This window comes from Salvia hispanica, chromosome 2 (assembly GCF_029641045.1).
Source record: "Salvia hispanica isolate PSC_SH4W2 chromosome 2, Shi_PSC_v1, whole genome shotgun sequence".
NCBI lineage: Eukaryota > Viridiplantae > Streptophyta > Magnoliopsida > Lamiales > Lamiaceae > Salvia > Salvia hispanica.
The window spans coordinates 7,117,153-7,133,559 of NC_142693.1; the positions used below are offsets into that span (position 1 = coordinate 7,117,153).

Below are 16,407 nucleotides of genomic sequence, written 5' to 3' on the forward strand. Positions count from 1 at the left end.
GATATATCCAGGTGTGTAAAATTTTTTTCTTTTCGATTGTCATATTTGAATACAATTTCACCAAAACAAAATATGATAACAGAGTCATGAAAGATGAGCGCTGAAAAAATCTACTTCAACGATTGTATGATTTTTTAAATTTCTACAAAGAATCACAACTTGAAGAAACATTCTCTCAACAATAAAAACAAAACCACAACTCAAAGAAATAGAAAGATTTATATCCACAAAGGCAGCACCTATAAATAGGAGAATCTGGAGTTGAGTGGGAAGTAAGATACTGGAATTGGAGCTCGTGGCGTCTTCTTTTCATCCCTGCGCTTACTATTGTCGGAGATTTGCGAGGTCGTGTCAGATACGCGTGGAGACGAACACGCAAAACACCCTAAAATACTTGATAAGAAACTCATTCTTCAAACACAAGTCTGGATTTTTTTTCTTTTCTTTTCTTGAGTTATTTTCCTATTAGGATAGTTGTGGGATGAGAGGCTACTCTTTGGAATGGTTATTTATAGTGAATTAATGCAAATTGATAACAAGAAATGGTAATCTTGATGATGTTGTTACATTACTAAGAGGATTCCATGTGGATTTTTATTTTATATTTTATATTTTATTTTTTATTTTATTATTAAGAGTCCAATGAGTGTCGAGTAAATTTATCAGAATTGAAAATCAACCATTGAAATGAGAGACGTGGACAAGTCGGATAATTTGGCATTAGCCACTCAGTTTGAACAGGTCTTGATTGGTTACTAGTTATTTTCAGTTAATTATCACACGTTAATCATACGATATTTTCAGTTAATAATCAACCATAATACTATTATATGAGCAAAGAAGAATAACAAACTTACCATATAGTAGTTGATAAGGAGCATATTGATTTTTTCAAAAAAATTTATCTGAATTTTTTGGAATTAATAAATTTAGTTGATTTTTAAAACCTCAGTGACACCGATAAATTTGAAATACTAAAAATTCGATGAAAGTATCAATTTTGAAATATTAAAGATTCCAATTTTGGCTTCAAATTAAAGCAGATGTTCTTCTTCCTTTAAGATGAGTATTTATAATCAAATGAATTTCTCAAAAAAAAAAAAAGGAATAGGAGGAGTCATGAAACACACCGAATATGGATTTTATTGAATTTCTTTGTATTCATATAATTCCAACATCGAATATAAAAACCAGCTTAAAAAGTTTATTTAGTGATCAAAATATAAATTGAAAAATTAAAAGAATATGTATTACAACCCCATTCATTACAGAATTATCCTAGACTTCTAGCAACAAGACTACATTCATGATTAAAGAAATCGTGATAACTAATAAAATACTTAACAAATAAAAATTCAATCTATAAATAAGAGAGCCTGGAGTTGAGTGGGAAGTAAGATACTGGAATTGGAGCTCGTGGCGTCTTCTTTTCATTCTTGTGCTTACTTTTGTCGGAGATTTGCGAAGTCGCATCAGACACGCGCGAAGACGAACACACGAAAAACTCTAAAATACTTGACAATAAACCCATTTTTCAAACACGTCTATATTTTTTTACTTCTTTTGTTGATTCTTTTTTTTATTAGGAGCTCTTTGGAATGGATATTTATAGTGAATTAATGCAACATGTGATGAGGGCAATGGTGTTACATCACTTAGATGATTCCATGTTACTTCTTATGCAGATGGGAATATGACTGCAATTTTGAAATAAATTTTCTTCGTTAGTTCTAAGAGGTTTCTGGGAATTGTAAACAGCAATAGCATATATATTTATTTTCTTTTATTCTTTAATGAGCAGATGACATGTTAATTTCTTACAAGTGACAATGGTCTTAAATATTTGATCTTTGATTGAAAGGAATTCCTTACTAAAATACAATTTGAATCAGAGGAAGACTTGATAACTAAGTTAGGAGATTAGTCAACAGATTAAAGGAAGGTGTGGCGGCTCCAATGTGGAGAATGCAAATGTGGCTTAAATTTAATCTATAGGGATAACTGTTGCCATCGTTCACACTTTGATTGAGCCTATAATTTTCTTTTCATTTTTTTTGGAATCCAATATTCATAAATTTGATAAAAAGCCAAATTCTAATTTATTTCTCTCTCCGTCCACAAAAAAATAGTCTAATTTTGCAATTTTGGAATGTCCAAAAAAAGTCTCATTTCTATAAATGGAAAGTCTCTCGCTCATACTTTACCTACTTTTTTCTTCTCTCTTACATATTTTACTTATATTTTCTCCATATCTCTTACTTGATCCACTTTTTCTCCATATCTCTACCTACTTTTTCTCATTCTCTCTTATTTTATCAAATTTCTTATTAAAATACATGCCGTCTGTAAATGAGACTATTGTTTATAGACGGGGGAAGTAATTGGAATTGATGCGGAAAATAATTCATATTCCAGGCGCAAGGCCTTCAAAAGCAAGAGTCGGATTTGAGTTTCAATCTTGAATGAATATTTTAATTTGGGTGCAAAAGAGTTCATCTACTGTAAGATTTAATTACAATATATTACTCCCTCGTCCCTCGTCAGTGAATAAGAGTCCCATTTTTTTATTTTAATCCGTCCACGAATAGGATTTTCGATTTACTTTTACTTATTTCACTATCTACTAACTTATTTCACTCAAACTTATTTCACTCACATTTCATTTAAAACTAATTAATATATACATATTGGACCCATATTCCATTAACTTTTTTCCATCCGTTTTTTTTAATATTTTTTAAAATTCGTGCTGCCAAAGAATGAGACTCTTAATGGCGGATGGAGGAAGTAGTATAAATGAAAATTAGACCCAAGATTGATTACTTATGGTGTTTCTACTATTCAGGCCCAAATGAAATATTTTGGGCCTATTGATAGTAAATCGCTTTTTTTTTATGATCCATCATTTCCACTTTTGATCTGTGGTGTATTACTTCGAATATTTAAAATATTAATTATTGTCACACCATCCTTTTATTCCACATTGGATTAACATGCTTACGCGAAATTTTCATGGTTTTGATCTTTTGTTATTTATACTATTATTCATTATTGTTATTTTTTCTGTAATGCTCAAGTTTTATTGATACCGATAACTAATTATATTATACTCCTATATTCGTCTAAAAAAATAGACTATTTTACTATTTTTAGCCATCTATTGAAATTCGGCAAATTTAAAATATAAAAAATTTTAAACAAATACTAAACCCACGCATCATTCTAAATGTGGATCTCACAAGTCACAACCCACTAAAACAATATTACATAAAACATATTTAAAATTTTTATTATACTCCATAATTACTCTATTACTTGCATTCTTTCAAAAAGGTGGAGTAAAACATATTTTAAAAAATAAAGACAGATAATCCACTACAAGAAAGCCTATATATAGATACAATCGCAAATAAATACTATTGTGGTAAATAAATTGGTCGATCTTATTGATTTGTCAAGGTTACAAAGACAAACTAGATTTAAATAGCACCTCAGCTACAAAGTTGGTCAGACTAGGCTATATATTCCTAGACCTGACAAAATTTGGGCTCAAGCCAATTGAACTAGTTGGCATTTAAATAGTGTTGAACTACATGTTTTGGTCCGAGAAAAATCTAAACAATCTTGGCTCGTCACCAACTGATTTTGGTATGGGATCTCACTAGCATGTTAATCCCTCTCATAGCCTTTCATGTATCAGGTGTGCACGCTGCAATGAATAGATCATGCCTAGCCCTCGGAGGCAGGTAAAATCTAACACTATAAGCGCGAGATTTGAGAGTTAATAGGAAAGTAAGACACGGGAATAGGTGCACGGGACGACTTCTGCCTATCCTTGTCTTTCCTTGGTGAGGGCGGCGGGGATGACGGAATCTTGAAGCAGTTGAATAAATTTGAGAAGAAAGACATGATTATAGATATTGGCGAGGCAAATAACTAAAGAAGCTTTCTGTAAATCAGTATGTGATAATCTTTGGAATATTATTCCACGGAGTAGAGAGATTTGTGTTGATTCCAAGCTGCATAAGTAGCAACATATATATAGTAAAAGTGAGTGAGCTTGGTGAGCAAGCAAAAATTTATTTTTGTAGTTTGATTTTGACGTTTTAATTAATTTTCTTTGTCAATAGTCAATGACGGCTCTGTCCATCCACTATTTGGACTTTCTGTGGAATTTTTCTTGGGATTCAAGCAATAAAGTAATGATTCTATTTTAAAATGAAATTAAAATATTCAGCATAAAGATTTAAGAGTACTACTACTATTATGACTATGGGAGGACTATATAGTATCGTTGCATTAAATTGAATACAGTACAAATAAACTAAAGTAGTGTAATTGGACCATATCAATAACCGTTATATTATGTATTCCTAAAATCATATTCCAATTTTAAATTTTAGGTTTCTAACCCAATTTTAATTTTATTTTCTAATGGATAGAGAATCACGAATATTAATAAAGGGTTAAATTGTCAAATAAATGAAGTTTTGTGAAATTCTGGTTTGACTAATAAATTTAAAATAAAAATAAAATAACATTGTTGATGTTTTATGACAAAATGACAATGTTTACATATTAATAGGCGACATCGTTTAACTCACTAGTAAGGATCTCCCCATCCACTTTTCCTCCTCCATTCCTGTTCCACTCTTACAAGGGAATAAAATAATCCACCATCACTTGTTAAAATTGGTCATAATTATAATATTATTTTATTTCCTTGTCATATCAAATATAATTCCACCTAAAAAATTTGATGTGGAATGATTATAAGCAAATCTAAACTATATGATTTTTTCAAATAATTTTTAAAGTGGCAGGATTAGCTAGAATCTAGAATTCAACAAATATAAATGTTTTTTCTAGCAAATTTTCTTAATAAAATAACCTCATAAATATGTCAATTATAATTGTATAAATAATTGTATAATGGTATAACTGGACAAATTGCTGGAAAAATAATGAAATTTGACAAAATCATGATTTTCCCTGCATGTAATTTTAATATATTGTCGATTATCTAATTAAAGTAGTAAAAAAATTATGTGAAATTGCATCTAATATGAAAGCCAAATCATATCTAAACGTCCTTTATAGTCATTGAGTTAATTTCATGACTTTTCGCCAGACTTTTAAAATTGCAGGTAGACAAAAATTTGTCCAAGCTTCATCATTTTTTCAGCAATTTGCCCTAAAAGAATAAATAAGGCCATCATTCGGTTGCTAATAACTCAAAGTTTGGGAGTTCGAATGAATATTTGGAAAGCTTTCTAATGTAGATTTGTAGATTTATAGTCTTCTAGTGATAATTAGAAATAGCCAATGGGAATGCATGATCCATACTTTTTTTTATGTTTAATAGAACACATAAAAGATACTTATAAAAAGGAAGAACAATGAGACCGATCAAAGAGATTAAATAAAGAAAGAGGAACAAGTGTGACTCCAATGAACACTATTAATATGTATTCAGGCAAACTTGGCAATATATTGAAAATAAGGTTGATAGCTAAGGAGTGGAGATACTGTTATCAGTTTTATGTTATGATTTGTTTTTATATATATTTCACTAATTATATTATGCTATTTGTTTATGTATATATTGTTACTTTTAAATTTATGTTTTTTATACAATTAAATTTGTATATTTGTGCATATTAATTTCTGGACACTGGTCCCCTCATTTTCTTTTACAGAATCGCAAGTGAGATAAGTGGAGTACCAAAACACTGGCTTATTTGGCCATACACATATTATAAGAAACCATCCATTTTAGTATATCTGCATTCAATGCTTGCTAAGAGTCCCTCTCAACTTTATAGCTGAATAACGATAATTATTTTCATAATTACTACTCCATAACAATAACATAAAACAAAGTTGTATATTGTTTCTGGAAAAATTGTATCAGAACCAAATCAAGAATACACATGCCACTGGACCCTCCATAATATTTTTATAATTAGTTTGTATTATTATTATTATTATTATTATTATTATTATTATTATTATTATTATTATTTTCACACTAGTCATTTAATTAAGAATAATATCGCCTGTCTTGGAAATTTGAAATACTAGTACATATGTAAATCTCAACGCTTGCATCTTGTTGAAATGTAGTATAGAATTACTAGCGGAATTTTCAAATTTAGGCAATATGTCAGCTGTTTTTCTTTCTAATTTTCTCTTTTTTGGAGAATATTTATCCTGTTATTCTGTACTAATTTATGTTTGGGTCTGACGTTCGGTGGGCGAAATGAATTACGCTTTTAATTAGGATAAATAATCAAATCTTACATGATCGTTTGCAATTTCATCAATCTTCTCTCAATCATTGAAATTTATTAAAATTATCCCAATCATTATATCAATTATTCTTATCAATTTTTTAAAACATGTGATCAATTTCATTATTAGAATTTTACTCTAACAGTGGAACCGTAACATGACATATCAGAAATATTTTATTTTTATAATAATTAGTATATGTAGACGAATGATTAAATTGACATAAATTGAAGAAACTGTGATCATGGGATAAAATTGGTACGTATATTGAAAATAAAATTGATATAAATTTCAAAGTATAAGTACTTATAAAAAAGTGTGAATACATTTGATTATTAACCCTTTTTTGTCATGATTAACACTCTTAATTTACAAGAAAATATAAAAATAGATGTAATTGCCAAAATTGAGGATTAAGTTTTCACCTAAACCCTACAAATAAACCCCAATAAATAAACACGCACACCGCAATCAATTGTGATTGTGCATATTAAATATATATACATACACAAATTATACATATATAAGCCTTCTCTCTCTGTTCACTCTGCTGTATATAATCACCTTCTTCCACAACCGTTCCTCCCAAGCGCACGCAGAAGAAAAAAAAAGGTTTTTATTTACAGTTTACAATTAATTTCCCCTGTTTTTTTTGTTATTAGTTTGAAGCATTAAACAAACATATATTCGTTTCCACACAAATCAAATCAATTTCTCCCTCGTTTTTCAAATGGAAATCTTTTAATACTCAAACCCGTTACCCAAAATTTAGGAGAAAACACACATTTTCTGTAACGTCTCCATTAACTCCTTCATATTGCATCCCATTTTTTAGCCGCCTATCAAACTTTCCTAGTTTTCTTCATTGTGTTTCCGGTGCTCTTTTTTTTGCAGTTGAAGTTTGGTTTGAAGCGCGCTGTCTGTCGGCAATGGCGAACCAAAACCGGAACCAGAATCAGAATCAAAATCAAAATCAGAACCAGAATCAAAATCAGAACCAGAATCAGAACGTCAACAGAAATCAAAACCACGATCCTCACCAGAATGCAGCCACGGAGGAGGAATTCAACCTGAGGGAGACTAGGCCCAGCCTCGGCGGCGGGAGAGTCGCCGGAAACGATCGCGTCGGCACCGCCTTCGACCTGGTGGAGCAGATGGACTATCTCTACGTCCGAATTGTCAAGTCGAAGGAGCTTCCGGGAAACCCCGATCCTTACGTCGAATTGAACCTCGGAGGGCTCAAATCCTCCACCCGGTATATCCAGAAATCATCCAATCCGGAATGGAATCAGGTATTTTCGATATCGAAAGATCAAATTAATGCCCCACACATCGAGATTTGTGTCAAGGACAAGAGCAGGGGCGGCGGCGATGGTTTAATTGGCATGATTTTGCTCGACGGCGTTGATGTTCCACGAAGGGTGCCGCCGGATAGCCCCTTGGCGCCGGAGTGGTACCGGCTGGAGAATCAGAGGGGCGAGAGGGTCCCTGGTGAACTAATGTTTGCGATTTGGATGGGGACGCAGGCCGATGAGGCGTTTCCCGAAGCTTGGCATTTGGATGCCGTGAGTGTTAACGGCGAAGGCGTCAATGGAATTAGGTCGAAGGTTTATTTATCCCCTCGCCTTTGGTATCTTAGGGTTAATGTGATTGAGGCGCAGGAATTACAGATTGCTGATAAGAATCGGCAGCAGCCGGAGATCCTTGTGAGAGTTTCACATGGGGAAAGTGTTTTGAGGACTAAGATTTCTCAGAGTAGGAATGTGAATCCTCTGTGGAATGAGGATTTGATGTTCACTGTGTCGGAGCCGTTTGAGGATCAGTTGGTTTTGTGTGTGGAGGAGAGGATAGGGAACAAGAAGGATGAATTGGGGCAGTGTGTGATCCCTTTAAATGGTGTGGAGAAGCGGATCGATTTCAAGCCTCCCGGAAGCAGGTGGTACAATCTTGAGAAGCCTAATGCTGGAGGGAATGGGCAGAGGAACGCGAGTAGGTTAAACAGCAGGATTCATCTGAGGATCTGTTTCGATGGGGGTTATCATGTTCTTGATGAATTGACTCATTACAGCAGTGATCTTCGTGCCACGGCTAGGCAGCTTTGGAAGCCTGCGGTTGGGGTGCTGGAGTTAGGCATCTTGAATGCTCAGAATCTTGCTGCAATGAAGTCAAAAGACGGGAGGGGATTCACGGATGCTTATTGCGTGGCCAAGTATGGGCAGAAGTGGATCAGAACGAGAACGATCCTCAACAGTTTCAATCCCAAGTGGAACGAGCAGTACACGTGGGAAGTGTACGACCCGTGCACTGTCATCACAGTCGGAGTCTTTGACAACTGCCACTTGCAAGGAGTGAACGCGGGTGGAAAGGATTCAAGAATCGGGAAGGTGAGGATTCGCCTCTCCACTCTCGAGACAGGTCGTGTCTACACGCATTCGTATCCACTCATAGTGCTTTCACCTTCTGGAGTGAAGAAAATGGGTGAAATTCAGTTGGCTGTAAGGTTCTCTTGTGCATCTCTGATCAATGTGTTACAGCTTTACACGCAGCCGCTGCTGCCGAGCCTTCACTACCTCCAGCCCCTCAGCTGCCAGCAGGTTGAGGTTCTGAGGTATCAGGCTACTCAGATTGTGTCAACGAGGCTGAGCCGGGCTGAGCCACCGTTGAGAAAAGAGGTGGTGGAGTACATGCTCGATGTCGGATCAAACATGTGGAGCATGAGACGAAGCAGAGCCAATCATTTCAGAATGGCAGGGATCCTCTCTGTGGTTGCCAAAATGCTGAAATGGTTCGAACAGATAAGCAGTTGGAAGAGTCCATTGATGACAGTTTTAGTCCACGTTGTGTTCTTGGTATTCGTATGCTTCCCTTGGTTGATCTTGAGCACTGTGTTTCTGTACCTTTTCTTGATCGGGACGTGGAATTACCGGGGGCGGCCTCGCAACCCTCCACACATGGATGTGAAACTGTCTAAAGCTGACATGGCCCTGAACGACGAATTGGACGAGGAGTTCGACACATTCCCGACGTCTGTGAAGCAAATGGAGGTCTTGAAATCGAGATACGATAGGCTGAGATCGCTTGCTTCGAGGGTGCAGACGGTTCTTGGGGACATGGCGACGCAAGGGGAGAGGTTCTACAATCTGCTGAGCTGGAGGGATCCGAGGGCGACTGCACTGTTTCTCATATTCTGCTTGGTTGCCACTGTGGTGCTCTACATAACTCCCCTCAAAGTTGTGGTGATTGTGGTGGGATTCTACTCGATGAGGCACCCCAGGTTTCGTGACAGGCTTCCGTCGTTTCCCATGAACTTTTTAAGGAGGTTGCCTGCAAAAACAGATGGTCTGTTGTGAGTTACTGTGATTGGAGTTGGGAGTTGGTTTTTGGTTTGATGCAGCAGTTTTTGGGTTGTGTAGTGTTGATGGGATTTAGTTTGGGGTATATAGGTGGGCGGCTGTTGCTCTCCCTCTCATTTGATGTAAAGAGTTCTTTTACTACTATCCTTAATCCTTAATTTATCTGCTCCGTCTTTGGATATATCCTCATTTTCACCATTTTTTCTTACGTATTTGCTCTGCATTTTAATTTCATTCCGTTTCCCCAAATATTTTACTCATTTCAATCAAAATTACGAGACTTGAGGTGAATTGAAAAAGATCAGAATTCATATCTAGAGGAACAATCAATTTCGATTTCGAGAAATAATTGGAAAGATCCTCACAAACTTCTCATACTTGTACTAATGATTTCAAGAAACCTAGTGACGAGAAAATGAGATGTTGTATTAACAGAGTAATTTTTATACTATAAAAATCAATCATTTTTATTTCAATACATAATCGAGATTCTTTGGGCCCTTTTCAAATTTTTGTTTTAAGGATATGTTTGTCCATCGAATTAACAGATACTTGGAACGACTTAAAATTTTAAATCATTCATTGAGCATCCTTTTGAGATTTTGGCTTCGATAAATTTTTTGTTTTCTTTATTTTTAAATTGTTTGTATTTATTTACAGTTAAATAGTTAAACTATTTATATCTTAACAAAATTCAGAAATCCCGTTTGATTATAGTAATTCATAACTAAACTATCTTCAAATCTGATTAAAATATGATTCTTACGATTCTTTTCGGTCACAAAAAGATTAGCGCTTTAATTCATCTTATGGGTACATTTATGGAGAATCTACAGTAACAGAAATACTTAACAAATTCTATGTGAAATGCACAATAAATTAGAATATGAATATCAAAATCAATTATTTCTGACCAAATTGACACTACCTATGCACTTTAAGGCATCAATCTTAAACTTTGTGAGTATCATTTAGTTGGACATAGTAGTTAGAGTGATATATGAGAACCAAATATAATTTTCATTATATTCTTTCATGAAAATTTTATTTGTTACATATCTCCGATATTCTTATTTTCACATCATTTAATTTTTTTATTGAAAGCAAAAATGTTTTAGTGCGAATTTATTTAATTATTACCTTGTGTGTTACTGAAGTACATGATTATTTTTATCCAATAATTTGAAATTGTAAAGCAAATTATACTATATTAATTACGAGAAAAAATAAGAAGACATATAGAAAAAACAAATAAGAAGAAAATAACAAAAAAAAATGAAGAAAGAAAACAAAAGAAGTAAGAAAAAGCAAATTGTCCACATCGTCACATAATAGTACATGTTTGTACCACTATATATTAATTCACTTTACCAAAAAATAACAGTGCTAGCCAACTCAACATTATATTTATCCGGCAAAAAAATACTCATATTGAAACAATTGCAAATTTTTAAAATTTTGTAATTTGTCATTCAAATGTTGAAAATTGTGAAACAAACCCGCATTCAACAAAAATCACGACTTTTAGATACAACTAGTATCACGCATGTGCTATGCATATATTAAAGTATATTTTTAAAATATTAATTTTCAATTTTAAAATAATTAAATAAAATTAGAATCAATATTAACAATGAATAATATGAGGAACAATTTAGTTATTTGAGAATTAAAAATCTATACAAATTAACGTTGAAGCATAAAAAATTTGAAACAAATCACATAATATAATGTTTAAACATTAACTCATGGAGTAGAAAGATAAAAATCTATCCCAATAAAGAATTAAACACAATGGATAATTACTCATTATTTTTAAAACTTCTTTATACGCTACATTAACTTTAAAATTAAATTCAACCTCATCATTATAAACTAAAACCTTCAATTCTTCACAATTTCTCACTTTTCGACAGAACTCATAGGTAAAATAACTCGTTTGTCATCTTTAAAGCCCGCCTCACCTAAAACTACAATAAAGTAAGGAGCAAAAATCAATATGTATAGCTACTTTCGCCTAACAATTTGTATAGTATTCAATAAAATTAAAGACAAATAAATTATACATTAAATTTACTTATAGATACGTATAAAAATAATTAGCCAATTATAATTTCAACCTAAATAAATTTTTAACATGGATCAACTATAAAGTAACATAGATGAACTAAAAATCTAATTATTGCTATTGAAAAAAAAATTATAGTCTTAAAAACAAAAAGAAAGAAAATGGTGGTAACATCAATCTAAAAAAGAAAACATAGTAATGAATAAAAATGGGCGGAAAGAAATGAAAAGTATAACTAAAAAGATAAAAATACCAATAAGTTCATATAATATTAAAAATAAAGACGATGTTGTATTAAAATTGACATATAAAAATGAATGGAAAAAAAAACAAAAAAATATAATTAAGAAAATGTTAAGAAAAGAAAAATATAATTAATCAAAAGAAAAGAAAACGAAAACATAATTAAAAAGAACAAAATTAGTTAACCAAAGAAATTGAGGAAGCCTCGAGCTCACTGAGCATGGTGTGGACTGTGGAGAAATAATCTGTAAAAAAAAACATTTAATTTGAAAAGATTCAATCGACTGTGATAATATAATTTTTTTTTTCTCGAGGGAATCCCATATCATAGTTCCTACATACACAATTTTATGAAAATAAACATAATAACTATGCTATGAATGAGGAATCCCATATCATAGTTCCAACACACACAATTTTAAATAAACATAACCAAGGATGGCTTTGATTTAGAGGCATAGGGAAGAGGCCATCGTTGATGAAGATCAAGAGCACATTGCATCTTCAAACTTCATCCAACCATGGCGGAAACTCCACCATTTCCTCTTCAAATGGTGAGCTCACAATCTCCTCTTGCTTCTCGTGCTCAAACCCTCCTTCGCCTTCTGAAGGTAGAATGAAATGTATAACGTGCCATAGATGATTGAAAATACTACCACAAAGTATTAATTTATAAAGTATTGAAAATACTACCATAAAGTATTTAATTTTATATCAAAGCTACACTAATGAGAAAGATCGTTGTTACCATAATTGTTCGACGCCGACATCGTTGTTAGCATAATTGTTTGATGCCGACTAACGATATAATTAAAGTGTTGTGACTTTAACGATAAATAATAAATACAATTATCATTAACGACGAAGATCATTATCACAGACAGTGTTGTTCAACGGCGAACAAACGAAAAAATCGTTGTAAGTTACAGAATTATTCTATCACCAAATGATAAATTGCGCATTTAATTTCAAAAGTACTCGTGTTTATTGAATATTTGACAAATGTCCACCGACGACAAAGATCATGTGATAATTATTGTGCAACGACCGATAGATGACAAATATAGTTGCCAATTACATAAATAAGTGGTTTACCATAAAAATACAAGCTTAGTTTAATTTAAATTAGTATTATTATTTTACCAAATAACGAACGACAAAGATCGTCGTGACAATTACAGAAACAACCAACATACGACAAAGAATGTTGTAAACTGCAAAAAAGAGTTTCAGCTTAAAAAACAAGCTTAGTATAACCCATGTCATAATTATTTCACTCTCACCATTCATAAATTTCAAAATCTGTGATAAAAAAAATAAGATCTCTGCCGCTCTATACAAAGAGAATCATTTGATTTTGCTTATAAATGGGATCCATATAATAGTTCTTACATTCACAATTTTATGAAACTAAACATAATAACTATGCTAAGAATGAGGGATCCCATATCGTAGTTCCTACACACACAATTTTATGAAAATAAACATAACGCCTATGCTAAAATGAGGTATATGAAAGAGGACATGATTGATCTTGAATGAATTGGTCCTCCTCATCCCATTCCATTTCCAGAATCTACAAAAATAAGATCCCAAAATTAGCAACATGAGATCAGAGATGTATACGATTTCAAAGATTTTTTTCATTATATTTCTCCTTTATTTTAATAATTATATAGTAAAATCCTCTTAAAATAAGTCTATTTTATTGAAATGAAGATAATATTTTTTATGCATTTTTTTTTAAAAAAAATTGTTACCATGGCAACGCTGTTGAAGAGCTACAACACACTGCCGGAAACTCCACCATTTTCGCTCTCCTCATCATTTAACCACGCCAGAAACTCCACCATTTCCTCGTTGAATGGAGAGCTCACAATATCCTCCTGAAGGCGTCTCCACACTTTCTTAGGCGCTTGAGGTGGTGATTCTCTCTCTGTCATGATTGTTTGCTTGAGAAGGCTGAGGACGTAAGCCCTTGATATGTAGGGCTCCTCCATGTCATTATTCTCCTCTTTTTTGAGTATGATCTCTTCATTTTGATCTCTCTTGATTACGGATAGCTACATTGACACGAACCAGAAATTAAAATAAGCTAGCAAAAATTTTTTATGTAAAAAAAATAAAATAATAATAATATTATTATTATGAATGAGGGAATGAAACTAACAAAAGGAGGCTTCTCATGTAGAGGCATAGGGGAGAGGACACCATCGATCTTGAAGCATTGGTCCTCGTCATGCCATTCCATTTGTGGACTCTGCAAAATAAGATCCCAAAATTAAAATAGACATGAGTGTGAGTGTGTGTGTGTTTTTATAAAATATTTTGTAGTCACAACTACATATATAGAGATATCTGAACCGATATATAAGTTTCACGAGTTAATATATTATCGGATGATTTTGAGATAAATTCCTTACCTTCTCCATCTTTTGAGACTCATTACGCTCGCGAAGCTGGACTAGCCACATGACTTGTAATTGTTGTGCGATCATAAGGTTGCTTCGATTGTCGATGTTCGGGTAGACTTCTCCCTCAGTGGCTCTCGTGAGATTTCTAGCCCTTCTTACACCATCTTCCTCCTATAATAAATAAGTACCAAAATTCTGAGAGAAAATATATATACAGCTTTGTTTATGTAGAAGCTAACCATTTCCAGAAAAATGAAATTAACCAGATGTATATCAAGTATAAAATTACCATTCTATACAAATTTATTAAAAATAATATTATACAAATAAATTAGAAATTCTAGTTAAACCCTAAAATTAAAATGCACATAAGTGTGTGTGTGTGTGTGAGAGAGAGAGAGAGAGAGGCGCTTACATCTTCACTGGAATTGGATGATGCCATTTCCTTGAAGAAAGTGAGCTATTTGAGAGAGAAGAGGCAAAGAAGAATGAAGATAGCAGTTGAGACAGAGAGAGATGAGTGAAATGTGTGTGAGTTGAGAGGCTATTTATAGATAGCATTTGCCAAAAATTAAAATCTTTAATTACGATGGAAAAAGCACCTTCTTTAACAAAATGTCAAACGATTCTATTTACAGAAAAGACAGGGTTCTTATTTATTTCAGATTTTATTATTTGATGAAATGTAACTAATTATGACCTAAAAAGTCAAACGATTCTCTTTACAGAGTACTTTTAAATTTATTATTTGGTGAAAGTGTAATTAAATATGACCAAAATATAAACAAAGCTTTTTTTTTACATGGTGAAACTCTTGTTATGTAGCTTACGATATTTGTCGTATGTAAGTCGTTGCATTGTAGTTATCGCGACGATCTTTGTTGTTAGTTTATGGTTAAAAACAAACCGTTAATCTAACTTTATATTCTTTATTTTGTAAAATAATAATATGTATTTAAATTAAACTACACTTTTTCATGGCAAAACTCTTATTTTCGTAATTTATAACTATATTTTTCATCTGTCGGTCGTTGATGATCTTTGTCGTTAGTTGATATTTGTCAAATATTCAATAAACACGGGTACCTTTTGAAATTAAATGTGAAATTTAATATTTGGTAATAGAATAATTCTATAACTTGCAAGGATCTTTGTCGTCTTTTGGCCGTTGAACAAAATTGTTTGTGGCAATAATCTTTGTCGTTAGTTGACAATCATATTTATTATTTGTCGATAAAGTTAAAATAATCTTTGTCGTTAGTTGGTAGTTAACAATTATTTCCTCAACGATCTTTATTACTTGTCGTTAAAATCAATTTTACATTAAACTTAACAATCTAATATTAAATTGATTTTTTGATGTGTAAAGTTAGAATAAACTTGTTTTTTCATGGTAAAACTCATGTATATAACTTTTATTTAGTTGATCAAATATTTCTTTTCTACTCCCTCCGTCCCATGTTAGGAGTCCCAGTTGAGTTCGGCACGAGTTTTAACAATAAAGAAAAATTGGTGAAAAAAGATATTGAAATGTGGGCCCTATTTTTTATATTAGTTTTATAATAAAATGTGAGTGGAACGGAGGGAGTATCTAATAAGTTCAGTCATCACAGTTGTAAATGAAAAATCATTTCTAATTAGTTTAGGAGTATCTGAATTGAAATTGGATTAGCGAAAAAAATGAAAACCAAAATAAAATAAACTCAATTGATATATTAACTACTTTTCTTCTTCTAAATTAATGTAAGAATGACTGATTAAATCCGATTCATTTAATTTCTTTTTCCCCATCTAATTTGAAACACCTACTAATGAAATATTTATTTATCACTTCCTTAATATTTCCTTTCATATTAATATGTAAAGAGTCATATTTTTATTCTTCACTTAACGATTCCATATATGATATATTCATTCAAAAATGTTATAATATTTTAGTATATATGAATCAGCCTTCCCTATGTAGAATGATCTTTTTCTTATATATCATATGTAGATTCCTCACAAATTACGTGTAACTGAAAAAATTCCAAAA

The 16,407-nt window shown here is 32.4% G+C and overlaps 1 protein-coding gene across 1 annotated transcript; it reads left to right on the plus strand.

Annotated features, from left to right (window-relative positions):
* Positions 1-7,200: 7,200 nt before the first annotated feature.
* Positions 7,201-9,774, plus strand: LOC125202057 (FT-interacting protein 3-like). Its single transcript, XM_048100376.2, has one exon. The coding sequence runs from the start codon at positions 7,224-7,226 to the stop codon at positions 9,642-9,644; it is 2,421 nt and encodes an 806-aa protein (XP_047956333.1). The 5' UTR covers positions 7,201-7,223; the 3' UTR covers positions 9,645-9,774.
* Positions 9,775-16,407: the final 6,633 nt, after the last annotated feature.